The sequence below is a fragment of the Mesoplodon mirus genome (assembly GCF_964341445.2).
Source record: "Mesoplodon mirus genome assembly, chromosome: 1".
Classification (NCBI taxonomy): domain Eukaryota; kingdom Metazoa; phylum Chordata; class Mammalia; order Artiodactyla; family Ziphiidae; genus Mesoplodon; species Mesoplodon mirus.
Genome location: NC_138976.1, coordinates 211883438 through 211897931, shown reverse-complemented (window position 1 = coordinate 211897931; position 14494 = coordinate 211883438). Strand labels below are relative to the sequence as shown.

At 43.0% G+C, this 14494-nt stretch overlaps 1 protein-coding gene across 2 annotated transcripts in view; it reads left to right on the top strand.

Annotated features, from left to right (window-relative positions):
- Positions 1–12507, top strand: part of SYK (spleen associated tyrosine kinase) — a 102716-nt gene extending 90209 nt beyond the window's left edge. For both annotated transcript variants that reach the window (XM_082629195.1, XM_082629194.1), the window contains 3 exons: positions 5099–5239; positions 6960–7072; positions 9853–12507. In XM_082629195.1, the coding sequence (XP_082485321.1) occupies positions 5099–5239; positions 6960–7072; positions 9853–9925 (327 nt within the window). In that variant the 3' untranslated portion in view covers positions 9926–12507. The remainder of the gene's footprint in view (positions 1–5098; positions 5240–6959; positions 7073–9852) is intronic.
- Positions 12508–14494: the final 1987 nt, after the last annotated feature.

The following is a 14494-nucleotide window of genomic DNA, read 5'->3' as shown; positions in this document are numbered from 1 at the left end:
ACCCAACATTGGAAAACCTGAATATATTAATCAAATATTAACATATCTGAAGGGAGAAATAGATAACGATATAATAATAGTAGCAGTCTTCAATACCCCACTTTTAACAATGGATAAGTCATAGAGACAGAAAATCAATAAGGAAACATTGGACTTGACCTGTGCTTTAGACCAAATGGACCTAACAACACCAGTCCTTCTCAAACTATTCCCAAAAATGGAAGAGGAGGAAATACTCTCAAATTCATTTTTCAAGGCCAACATTATCCTGATACAAAAGCCAGATAAAAGGAAAGAAAACTATAGGCCAATATCCCTGATGAACATAGATGCAAAAATTCTCAACAAAATACTAGCAAACTAAATTTAACAACACGTTAAAAAGATCATACACCATGGTCAAGTGGGATTTATTCTTGAATTTGAGGATAGTTCAATATACTCAAATCAATAAATGTGATACCCCACATTAATAGAGTGAAAGATAAAAATCATATGGCCATCTTATTAGGTACAGAAAAAGCATTTGACATAATTCACATCATTTCATAGTAAACAGTCTCAAAAAAGTCAGTATAGAAGGAACATACCTCAACACAATAAGGGCCGTGTATGGCAAGCCTACAGCTAACATCAGACTCAGTGGAGAAAGGTTGAAAGTTTTTCATCTAAGATAAGGAATAAGACAAGGGTGCCCACTCACACCACTGATTAAACAGTACTGGAAATCCTAGCCAGAGCAATTAGGCAAAAAAAAAAAAAAAAAAAAAAAAAAAAAAGAAAGAAAAGAAGAGAAATAAAAGGCTTATAAACCAAAATTACCTCATCTCTATTTGCAGATGACATGATCTTATACAGTTGACCCTTGAACAACACAGATTTGAACTGTGCAGGTCCACTTACACATGGATTTCTTTCACTAGTATGTACTACGGTACTACACAATCCACTATTGGTTGAATCCATGGATGCAGAACCGTGGATACAGAGGGCCAACTGTAAGGTTATATATGGATTTTTGACTGTGTGAAGTGTCGGCACCCCCAACTCCTACATTGTTCAAGGGTCAACTGTATATAGAAAACCCTAAAGACTCTCTCAAAAAACTGAAAACTAATCAACAAATTCAGTAAAATAGCAAGATACAAAATCAACACACAAAAAGAGTTGCATTTCTATACACTAATAGTGAACTATCCAAAAAAGAAATAAAGGAAAAAAAATCTCATTTACAATTGCATCAAAGTAATAGAATACTTAGGGATAAATTTAACCTAGAAAGTGAAAGATCTACATACCAAAAATAAGACATTGATGAAAAAAATTGAAGAAATGGAAAGATAACCTGCGTTCATGGATCAGAAGAGTTAATATTGTTAAAATGACTACACTACCCAAAGCCATCTATAGATTCAATACAAATCCCTATTAGAATTCCAGTGGCATTTTTCACAAAAATAGAAAAATAATCCTAAAATTCATATGGAACCCAAAAAAACCCTGAATAGCCAAAGCAATCTTGAGAAAGAACAAAGCTGAAGGCATTATGCTTCCTGATTTCAAATTATGCTACAAAACTGTTGTAATCAAAACAGTGTGGTACTGATGTAAAAAAGACACATAGATCAATGGAAGAGAATCAAGAAACTAGAAATAAACCCATGCATATATAGCCAACTAATATTTGACAAGAGAGTCAAGAATGTTAAATGGGGAAAAAATAGTCTCTTCAATAAATAGTGTTGAAAAAACTGGATATTCACATGCAAAAGAATGAAATTGGACTTCTATATTATAACATTCACAAAAATTAACTCAAAATGGATTAAGGACTTGATTGTAAGACTTGAAACCATAAAACTCCTAGAAGAAAACATATGGGAAAAGCTCCTCAGTGTTGGTCTTGGCAATGATTTTTTGGATATGACAGCAAATGCACAAGCAACAAAAGCAGAAATCAACAAATGGGACTACATCAAACTAAAAAGTTTCTGTACAACAAAAGAAACATCAACAGGATGAAAGGTCAACTACAGAATGGGAGAAAATATTTGCAAACCATCTATCTGATAATTGGTAATTATCCAAAATATATAAGTAACTCATACAACTCAATAGTAAAGCCCCCCAGATAATCAGATTTTTAAATGGGCAAAGGACCTGAGTAGAAGTATTCTATTTTTTTTCTATATTTCTATGACAAAAGAAGACATTCACATGGCCAACAAATACATGTAAGGGTATCTGACATCACTAAGCATCAGAGAAATGCAAATCAGAGCCACAATGAGATGTCTCTTCATACCTGTTAAAATGGCGATCACCAAAAAGATAAGAGATAACGAGTGTTGTTGAGGATATGGAGAAAGGGGAATCCTTGTACACTGTTGATGGGAATGTAAATTGGTGCAGCCACTGTGGAAAGCAGTATGGAGTTTCCTCAAAAATTAAGAATAGAACTACCATATCATCTGGCAATCCCACTTCTGTATATATATCCAAAGGTAATGAAATCACTATCTAGTAAAGATATCTTTACCCCTATGTTCATTGCAGCATTATTTACAATAGCCAAGACATGGAAACAACCTACTATCCATCAATAGATGAATGGATAAAGAAAATATGATACGTGTTATGTGTGTGTGTGTGCATGTGTGTGTGTATGTGTGTGTTGGCTTAAAACTGTAGACAAATATATGGGATATATTCAGACTTAAAAAAAGAAGGAAATCTTGCCATTTGCAATAACATAGATGGACCTTGAGGGCATTTTGCTGAATGAAATAAGTCAGAGAAAGACAAATACTGTATGATATCATTTATATGTGGAATTTTAAAAAGCCAAACTCATAGAAACAGAGAGTAGATTTTGGTTGCCAGGGTTTGGGAGGTGGGGGAAATGAGAAGATGTTGGTCAAAGAGTACAAAGTTCTAGTTATAAGAGGAATAAATTCTGGGAATCTAATCTGTAGCTCGGTGCCTAGAGTTAACAGTACTACATTGTATATTACTTGGAAGTTACTGAGAAAGTAGATCTTAAGTGTTCTCACCATTACAACAGTGACAAGAAAAATTAGCAATTTTGTCAGGTGAAGGATGTGTTAACTTACCTTATGTTGTAAACATTTTGCAATATATACGTGTCTCAATCATCATACTGTACAAAAAAAAAGAAGCCATGTTAGAAGCAGCTAAAAGAGACTGAACACACATGAAAAGATGGGAACATGGAGAATTTCTTTAAGAAAACAAAGTAAAATGGAAAACATTAAAGAGTTAAGCAAGATTAAAGAGAAATGATAGTGATGAAAGCAAATTAGCTCAGTGCTCAGAGAACTGTGCATGACAGCGTGAATTTGTGCAGCAGGACTGTAAATGCAAATACCCTTTAATCCAGCAACTCCTTACAAGTACTCTACACACAGGGCAGATACACACTGTCAGTAATGTTCATTCTAGCATGATGTGTAGTAGCAAAAATCAGGAAATGACTTAATGACCTCTCAGTAGGAGGCTGGTTAAATCTGTTGTAGCAGATTTATGCGAAGCATACAATTAACTCTCCTAAAAGTGACTTTCTTTGCATGTGCTGACATAGACATATATCTATGACACATGGTTAAGTAGAAAAATTAAAAAGTGCAAAATGTATATACCTATAGCTTGATTACCCCTCAAGAAAGCATATATTACCAGTTTATACTTATATGTAGATTTTTCTGGAAGGATTCAAGAAAAACGATCAAATGTCTCTCTTGGTGAGGATTTGGAGTTTGTGGTGGAGAGAGATTCCCTTTTCATCATATTTAGGATTTGTCAAAGGTTTATCTTGTGATTGGCTTAAAATTCAGAATAAACTTGAAATAACATACATGACTAGATTGTTCACAACTTTTGAAATCAAAATCTAAAAATAATACATAACATGAATGAGACAGACGTATAAGCAGTGTGTCATTTAGAGAAGTGCCCTAGCACCTGTGGTCTCAGATTGATATCCCCGAGTTGTCTCCTCTGGCCACTGTAGGGCAACTCACCTCCCTCCCTCCACTTCAAGAGATGTCACCCAGGTTAGAGTGACTTCCATGGGAGGTATCAAGACTTCACTACACCACGCTGAACCCTAAGCCCCAAAGAAAGAGTTTTGCTAGGCAAGATTTTTATCTCTTTACTAGCACTTGCTTTTTTAAATTAGAAAGTTTACAACTTTGTTTTAAATGATACTAGCAAACCATCTCCCCCAAAATAGTGTTGGCTTAAAGCTGTAGAAAAATGTACAGTAATAGTTAAATATATTATGAACAACCTAGTATTTCTTGGAGCAAAACCATGAAGTAATATTCAGGCCTGACTCTTGCATTGCCACGCCAAGCTCCAAGAAGCTGTGAGTAGACAAAGTAAGAGAAAGAGACTAAAAAATATAAAAAATTCAGTCTGAACCTTAAAAATATGTATTTAAATTTTAAAAATTTAAGATGTTAAGATTTAACATATTTTAAAGATTCAGACCAGATATATACACACAGGCATTTTGTGAGTCATGATTTTATTTTTTTTAATTATGGTAAAATGCACATAACATAAATTTTACCATCTTAACTGTCTTTAAGGGTACAGTTTAGTAATGTTCAGTACATTCACTTTGCTCACAACCAATCTCTAGAATTCTTTTCATCTTCCCAAACCGAAACTCTGTACCCATTAAACAGCTACTCTCCATCCCACCCTCTCTCCACAGCCCCAGGCAACCATTATTCTACTTTCTGTCTCTGTGAATGGGACTACTCCAGGGGCATCAGATGGGTGGAATCATTCAATATTTGTCCCTTAGTGACTTGACTGGCCTACTTCACTGAGCATAATAAAGGTAACCACATGGTTCATCCATGTCGTGGCATGTATCAGAGTTCCCTTCCTTCCTAAGGCTGAATGATACTCCACTGTATCAATATACCCCATTTTGTTTATCCATTCATTTGTCGATGGACATTTGGGTTGCTTCCATCTTTGGCTGTTGTGAATAGTGCTGCTATGAACAAACATGGTGTCCACCATTTTATTCTTAATGAAACATCTCTATGTGCTTGGTTTTCAGGCCCAGACCCACGGGAAGTGGCCCGTGAAGTGGTACGCTCCGGAATGCATCAACTACTACAAGTTCTCCAGCAAGAGTGACGTCTGGAGCTTTGGAGTGTTAATGTGGGAAGCATTTTCCTACGGGCAGAAGCCCTATCGGGTGAGCTACATTTGTTTCATTTCCTAATTAACAGACCATCAAAACAGATCAGCCCCAGATTATCTTTAAAGGACCCTGAAAATCATCAAATCTGGACACCCTTTCTGAGTCTTTATCTTTTGAGAGTGGGGGGTTAATATGATCTCACTTTATTCTAAACTGAAAGAAATATTTGAAGCTATCTGGACAGTCTGTGGGGTTTTTTTATTGTGTATTACACATGTAAATATGCATAAAATACGTCAACGAAAATTCAATTCACTATCAAGTTAAGAAGGGTAAAAGGGAATTTTATTTGAGCAAAACTGAGGATTATAACCCAGGAAGCAGATTCCCGGAAAGCTCTGAGAACTGTTCCACCATTAGAAGTCGAAGGCATAGTCATATATATTTTTGAGACAAAGGGTCATACATCAAAATGACATACTGATATTTTACATAAAGGTCACTAGGGATACATAGTCCAGGTAAACGTGTACAAAGGGAGCAGCAAGTCACCATGACCTACAGAGCTAGGAAAGAGCACTATTTTTTAAAGAAGTTACAGTGTTAGTGTCAGAAGAAAGGAAAAAAAAGTGATCTTTATAGCCAAGCAGGCACTCCCATCTTTGAGGAGCTCTGGTTAATGTGTGATGCAGATGCAGACTGCACAGTAGGGAGGGAGGGAGAATGTCCAAACAAACACAGAATTTTATGTTTAATTTTTTTCTTGTCCTGCCTTAAAATATAAATTTTATTTCATCAAATATATACCCAAATCACCATTTATTAGATTTGAAATAGAAATAATGGCTATTCCCATTATCAAATTTGCATCTGTTGCCTTTTTTTAGATATTTTTCATCAATATATATACTGAAAAGGGCACAAATCCTAGGACACAGCTTGATGGATTTTCACAATTGGGACACACCCATGAAGCCAGCCCCCAAATGAAGAAACAGAACAGAAGCCCCCCTTTCCCCCTGCACACACAAAACTTACCCCAAGGGTAACCCATCTGACTTCTAGCATCATAGACTAGGTGCTCCTGGTACTTCCCTGGTGGTCCAGTGGTTAAGACTCCACGCTTCCAGTGCAGGGGGCCCAGGTTCAGTCCCTGGTCAGAGAACTAGATCCCACATGCTGCAGCTAAAAAGATCCCACATGCCACAACTAAAGATCTTGCACGTGACAATGAAGATCCCTTGTGCTGCAACTAAAACCCAGAGCAGCCAAATAAATAAATAAATATTAAGAAAAATAGATTAGGTGCTCCTATTTTTTTTTAAGTTTTCTACATACAACAGCTTTCTTTTATTAATTAATTAATTTATTTTTGCTGTGTTGGTCTTCGTTTCTGTGAGAGGGCTATCTCTAGTTATGGCAAGCGGGGGCCACTCTTCATCGCGGTGCACGGGCCTCTCACTGTCGTGGCCTCTCTTGTTGTGGAGCACAAGCTCCAGACGTGCAAGCTCAGTAGTTGTGGCTCACGGGCCTAGTTGCTCCGCGGCATGTGGGATCCTCCCAGACCAGGGCTCGAACCCATGTCCCCTGCATTGGCAGGCAGATTCTCAACCACTGCGCCACCAGGGAAGCCCGGTGCTCCTATTTTTTGTACTTATATAGTTGAAATCACACAGCATGTACTCTTTTGTTTCTTTTGTGGGGGTAGGATGTATTTGTTTTGTTTTGCTGCATGCTATGTTTAAAAAGCTCAAGAATATTTTGCATGTATTAGGGAATGAAAGGCAGTGAAGTTTCTGCTATGCTGGAGAAAGGAGAGAGGATGGAGTGCCCTCCAGGGTGTCCAAGAGAGATGTACGAGCTGATGACCCTGTGCTGGACCTATGAGTGAGTACCAGCCCTTCTGCCATTTAGCCCAATGCTCTGGAGGCAGATAGAATTGCCAAGCACTAAAAAGGAGCATGAATTCTGTCTTTTCATGAATCAGGGATGGGCTCCTTTCTAAACAAACAGTGGGGGGAGAGGTCTTGCTTCCTGGACCACACACTTATATTCTTTAGTCTAAAGAGTATAGACAATTACTCTAATTCGGGGTATCAACATTTAAACGTAGATAATATTGGCCAAAGGGTGGAGGGGTGGTCAAAGTAAAAAAATATTTTTAAGGGTCTGGTCTGGTGACACGTGCTATCTTGGCATGAGTGGCTGGCAGGGGTACTTAGCAGGGGGATGTCATACTTCCTAATTCCTGATCACCTTTCAGAGTGAGGCATGACCACGGATGGTGACCAGCTCACAGATGGATTGGCCAAGGTAGCACTTCCCGAGAAGCAACTCAGAACTTGGAACAGTGGCCCTAGAGTCTGCACTGAGGGGACTCACGTGGCCTGCCTGGTAGAGCACGTGTGACGTTGTAGGCAGGTGATGTCCAGGGCAGCTCAGCTGGCAAGGGAAACACACTGTACCTAAGAATCAGGGACGTGGCCTTTGACCTTGCCTGGGTTTGGCAGCCTGGACATGCATCATGGGGAAACCTCCAAGCCATGGTCTCTGTCCCTCTGACACTGAAGTGTGCGTATAGCGCCCTCGCAACTTGACAATGATGCAGGTCTGTAATCCGGGGGAGCTCATATATCTGCCAGTAGATTTGATACTTCGAGGGCCAGGTTTGTTCTCAGATATAACAGCTGATATTGCAAGAGTATCTTCAGGATGGTGGATATTTCAGGTGCTTTCAGATGCCACCTGGGATTCTGCAACGCCCCGGGAAGCATCTTCCACAACTGTAGCTGGGAGTGGAAGTGAAGAATCTCATTATTGTCTAGAAATGACCCAGGGTCAGCAAGGGAGAGGGCAGTTATTTCCCTGCCACTTTCCTCATGGAGGTTACAATTCTGGGCTAGGCAAACAGGAAACAAATTAACCCCGACATAAACGCCTGATTATGTATTGTGATGGGAGCTATAGAGAAAGCTACAGGGAGCTTTGAATGAGAGTAGAGAGTTTTGGGGGGAGGGTCATACTTCCATTGGAGAGTCCATATTGGCCTCTTTTAGGGAGGGGCATTCCAACCGAGAACTGCAGGTTGAGGAGCTTGAGTGCCGGAAATGCCCCCACTGGGCACGAGGGTCAGAGCGGAAAAAGCACCCCAGACCCAGGTAGTCGGAAGTGACCAGGACGCCGGCACACACACAGGACACTTGGCCACCTTCCTCTGCGGAAGCTCAGTGATGTCCTAGAGGCAGCCTCACCCATGGTATAAAGGAGAGATTCCCTGGGAAACCTGACCAGGTATCTTTGCTGAGGGCCAGTCTGTACTCCTGTTTCCCTACACTAGTTTGTTCGCTTGGCGCTAGGCTGCTGCGTGGATGAAACTCTCACAGCAAGACTCAAAGGGACTCTTTGTGCATTCGGATCCCCATGTAGGAGTAGAACATCCTGTTTGGCAAAGATATTGAAGTTGTGTTCTTTGGCTTGAAGTTGAGTAGCAGGAGGGAGGCTTTCCTGCTGTGTGGACACAGGTTTCCACACATGGTCCTACATCCCAGGCTTGGCCATCACGTCCCCTCCTGCAACACAGTTTAGTGGCCAGAGGCATCTTCCCACAGTGAGTGTGGTCTATAGACGTGACCACAGATGGCTGATATTTTTACGTAGTTTTATTGCCTGCTCTTGAAAGCTGTAGGTGCAACCGTTTGTTTGATGCCATTTGACAAGACAACCTATTTTGGTTCTGTAGAAGCCACCCTGCCCTTATCACAGTAAATGATTCTTGGTTCCCATGTGTGGTCCCTGGCTGTTCTCTTATAACTAGACTGAACCATATGAAATCACAGTTGTTGTAGGTCAAAAAGGTTGAATGTGGACAGTTCATGCAGTTTAACCTCAAGTTCTATGTCACTTTTTGGGCAGTTTTACCCACTTGCCATAGAGCCCAAAATCTTGCAAAATAAAATTAACTTCCAAGCAAGGATAGACTCTCCGAATTTTAAGAAATACTTGCTTCCAACTGATTCTGTTCAGTATGCCCATGTTAGAGAAAGCAGAGATGTCTATAGAAGTTTGTTTAGAGGTTGCAAGTTGTTAAGAAAACTTTTACCCATGGTTTATATACATCATCACCTCACCTGCCAACAGTGACACAAGTAAGGCCTTGCCACGTTAAGGTTTAGAAGAGCAGCATCTTTTCAGGAAATCCAGAGCCACCTGATTGGGGTGTGGGGAGGGGAAGTTTAAATTGTGTCCACATTTTTTTTAAAAAAAAGATTGAGTCAAACGTTAAATATATATCTGCAGCACACTGACCAACTAAGTATTTTCAGACACGTTCTGTTTTGCTAGATCGTAAGGAGACAGTCTCTGAACCTGCGGTTAAAAGATCCTGACTTTGAGAACAGAACTTTCCCATTTTTAAGGTGGACAGGAGTCACCTGGGGACCTTGTTGAATGCAGATTGGGTTCTTTAGGTCTGGGGTGGGCCTAACACCGTATTCCCCAGAGGCTTCTGGTCAGCCACACTTAGAGCAGGGGTACAGTGTGACCTCAGGATCATGAGGAAGTGGGGCGCTGCCACTCCACTAGCCCTTGGCCTGCAAAAGCCCCTGCTGTGACCAGCACTTTTTCACGAGCATTGATAACAAACAACAATGCCTCTCTCACCTTTGCAGCGTGGAGAACAGGCCCGGATTTGTAGCAGTGGAACTGCGGCTGCGCAATTACTACTACGATGTGGTCAACTAACGGCTCCCGCGCCCGTCTGTGGCTGCCTTTGAGCAAATGAGCAGTCGAGGGAAGACGATTCCAGTGCTTTGATTTTGAGTCTCCATCTTCCTCCGCCCGGGAGAGCCGGCTCAGGTGGAACGTTCCACTGACTGTCGTTCCCCAAAGCCTGTCCTGGAGCACGCCCTCCACAAAGCAACCCGTCCCAGAGGAGCGATGGGAAGACAGACGGACACCAGGACCAAGGGTCCCATGGATTCGTGTGTGTTTCTTGTCTGAGTGGCAGGTTATTTGCAGGATTTGTTTCCAAATGTCTTTCTGTCTTTTCAGTTCTCGGGCTCCTGGGCTGCATTTGAATACCCAGCATCACCATGGGGTGCTGAACCCTCTTGCCCATTTCGGCTGCATTTTCAGTGACCAGAGGGTGCCCTTGGCTTGTGATGCCTGCCGTGGAGGGAAGGAAGGGAGAGGAGAAGAGGTTTGACGGCCTCCAGGACATGGTTCCTACAGGTCCCAAGATTGAGCCCTGCCACTGAAAAACGTGCCCCGATAAAAGTGTTTTGAGGCTTAAAAAATCAGGCTGGACCACTGCAATTTCTAAGCCTGTAGCCTAGTTACGGGAAAATAAAAAGTCTGGATACTGCTTTTGCTCTGTGTGTCCTGAGGCAGAAGACTCACATCTATATGAAAAATGGAGCCTGTTGGAATGAATTGGCTTGGCTTACTTTCCCCCCAAAAGCCTCTCTGAAGACTGTACTTGACTGGAGACTAATAAATTAAGTTCTTCGTGGAGACCCAGTAGGGAAGAGGATGTCTGTCATCTCAGGTCTGACCTAGGACAGACAGCAGGGTACAACGGGCTGCCGTCTGCTTAGTGTGGTCCAAGCTTGCTCTCCCTTAGAGAGGGGATGCAGCCAGAATTCCCTGACGTTTTCTGTATTCATAGTGAGGGACAACCTGGTGGCCAAGGTCATGTAAAGAGGAGTTTCTAAGGCAAGTATTAATTCACAATAAAGCCACAGAGCCTGACCCTCTCCACAAGTAAACCTCATTAAGTGTGACTTTGGGTTGAAGATACAAGACCCAAGAAATTTTTTCTAGTCCCTGAGTCTTAGTTAATCCTTGGCTAGTGTTTGATCTCATGCAGATCATCAGCCCATTGATATCAGATTTGCTGTAGCTATCCTTCTTAGGTCAGTCGAGACACATAAACTCAGACCATCTTGTCTTCAGCGGTACCTAAGACATCTTAAAGTGTACATCCAGCCTGTGGCCAGAGAGGAGGCCCCACTCATGACAGGGGAGCCAGGCATGGAGAAAGGCAGCAGTCGGCACCCCAGCCTAGCCAGCAGAAGACATGAGTCCACTGGTAGAACTTGTGTTAAGAAACTTTCAGAAGCCACCCATGCTTTTTTGCCACAGGGTAGTTTAATCATCGTGTTAAAGAGAGGATCACTGTGTGCTGAGCAGATACTCAAAACAATGGCAATGCACATTTAGAGTCCCTGAGATTATAAAGATGAGTGACACAATCTCTGTGGTCAGGTTGTTTGTAGAATCATCACAGAAAGGGCTGGATAAAGCAGTAATGGCATCTGAGAAAGAGACCATCCATACACACTGCTGAATTCCCAGGGTCCTTCTACCTGCAACGTGTGTCTGTAGCAAGGCCACACACTTACAGGAATAGAGGGCATGCATGTCATACACATGTAGAGCTCTTGCCTTCTTTCCAGTGGGATTTTCCACACTGTCTAGCAGCTCAACACCCTTCCCAGGAGTCTGGGGATGAAGAACATCTAGAATGTGAGTGGGCAAGAGATGCCCTGCCCAGGAGGCAGCCAGCACTCCCCTCCGCTCTGGCCTCCGCTTCTCCCCCTAATGGAAAGTGGCCTGTGTGTAGAATTTTCACTGTGGCCACTCGCCCAAGTCTTGTCTAGTGAAAATTGTGTCCTGCGTTAGGGATAACTGTCCTTTTCCCTGGGGTCACAGAGGAAGGCACATAGGGAAAGGCACCTTTGTGGAAGGACTTATGATGTAAATGAGCAAAATTTGCAAGCTTAGGGCTTACTGCAGGGCTGGGCTTTCCCATGCATGTTGCCCTTCTGATGGGTCTAACCACGTCTTTACCTGGGTCTGGGCCCACTCCGTGTGCCTTCACCTTTTGGTCCATGTTTAGCAGGAACCAAAGGACAGCACATCAGACACACGGCGCTGGCCTGTACCAATTGTCTGCTGATGCCACAAACACTGTGTCACCTCAGTGGGACCAAAAGTTTTAGTAACACAAATGTAGTTCATTCTGTGGTTAAAATAATTACAAGTGCTTTTCGTTTGAGCGTGTCCTTCCCCTGCGCTTGCTGGTACCAGCCTTGCCTTTGTCCTTTGCGTGGTGACTTCACATTTACCCCAGCCCAATGACTGCAATCCCCCCTGGGTTTTCACATGTAGGGGTGACCGCCGGTTTATCAGGCCCCCAGACTCCCAAAGAGCACACTCGACCTGTCAATCCGGGCATCATATTCTCCATTCATTTCAGAAGAGCCATCTTTTGTCACTGGACTTTTTTTCAACTGTGATTTTTAATAAAACTTTTAAATGAGCTTTGTGATGATTTTCATGGATGTGATTGAAGTATGATAGGTTATACTGTCAAATACACTGTGCCAAACAGCATTGTCCAATGTGCAACATGTATTTTAAAAAATGGTAAGTCCCCAGCCACATCCTAAAAAGATGGATGTATGCAGGCTGGTCGGAGCAGATCTGGAAGCTTCTGCCATGCACAGAAGGAAAAGGCCTGTTAAGGAGGGCCCTGGCCAGCCATGATCCTCTGTTCATGGGCAGGGGATCTGCCCAGCAAGAGCTTCACAGCTCACATCGTACACTAATGCGAGGTGGGCTAACAAGACAGAAATCCCAAAAGAGGCTAGAGCAGCCTTGTGGCTTGTGAACTTTCCCTTTCTCTGTACAGATAGCTTAGGGAGCATGGGGAGTGTCAAGGAAAGATATCCAGAGGCCCCATCCCCTGTTTTAAAGGAGGTTACACACATGCATGGACATCGCATACATACACATACATACACACACACCATGCACATACACACACTGCAATAAGCACACATGCACACTGAAGCTTATTCCGAATGACCACTTCAATGCCACTGTGGGACAGACATCCTGCCTCAGAATACATGTTAGTGGGTCTAGTCATCTCTCTTCTACCTGCTCTGGGCCTGGGTCAAGTACCAGAGTCTCTCCTGGCCATCAACCTCCCTCCCAGCCCCAGTAGAAGTCCTCCAGCTCCTGGAAGGCAGAGGTTTGGAGGAGACCTGGGTTGGCTGGCCTCACACTCCATTGGTGGGCCCTGAGACCAGGAGGGCCCCAGAAGGGGGATGACTGCCAAAAAGCCCTTTGGCTGGTTTCCCTGGAAGCAGGGCACAACAGGTGGTCTCCAGCACTGACCTTGGGCGAGTCATACAAACTCAACCTCCTGATGTGCATAACTGCAACTGAGGGTTACCCACTGACCTACGATGACACATGTAAGTGCTGGCCACAGAGGCCAGGAGCCATATTCTAAAAATGCCAGCGGGCCCCACAGCCTGTGCCCCCAAGAGCAATGGGTGACCTGGTCGATGGGGATTCTGCAGGCCAGCAGGTGGCACTGTGTGACAGCTCAGGAAGTGACTTCTTCAACCCCAGGGAGGGCGCAGAACCCAGGTAATCACTTGTTTGTGATCCTTGGAAGCAGGGATGTGAGATGGCTTTGTCACCAAAGTGAGCTCAGGCGGAGAGAGATTTTAAGACCTGCCTTTCTTTCCAAGGGGAGGAGGGGACTTCAGAACCAATCAATAAACACTTTCTCTTTTTAGAAAAAAGTACCCATTAGACCTTGTCCCGAGCTGCTGTTAAGATGAGAGCTGCTGGGGCCCGAAGGAAAGGGGGGTGGCAGAGAACAGCTGACTTCCTGTAAGCTTGAGTGACTTCTTGTCCCCTCAAGAGTTCCATTTCATTGAAATCGGCCCATTCTGGTGGTGTTGACTGGAGGAAGAGAATGTGTTTTTCCCATCCCACCCACACAGGCCAAACCTAGGAGTCTGAAAACTAACCCCCCATATGGGGGGGTCCTATGAATGACATTGCTATGAAGAAACATATCAAATGACCACCTGATACATGGAAGTGACAACTCATTGTGTGACCCTGAACTGCCTATCAATTTGTAGAACACCTAAGGCCAGGAGCATCAGTGGCTCCCAGCTTCTGAAACATAAAGCTGATTTTCAGAAAAATGAAAATAATTTGAAAGAGCCAGAAAGAGATTCTAGTTCAGGACAAACGATGCTGGCATTTCCCACTTTAGGCAGCAGTTGCTTCATTCTAGACACTGGCTTGCAGCCTCAGGGTGGAATTTGTCCCTGCTTCAGGGAAAGCAAGTCCTCCTGAATCATGGCCTTTCTCAGGTATTGGGAGCCCAGCAGAGGCAAAGCACAGTCAGGCCCCCAGGCCCTACACCTTTTCCTTCTCCCTGCTGTCCATCCAAAGAGAAACCGGAGAAACAGCTCACAGGTGTCTTCCTGCAAACAT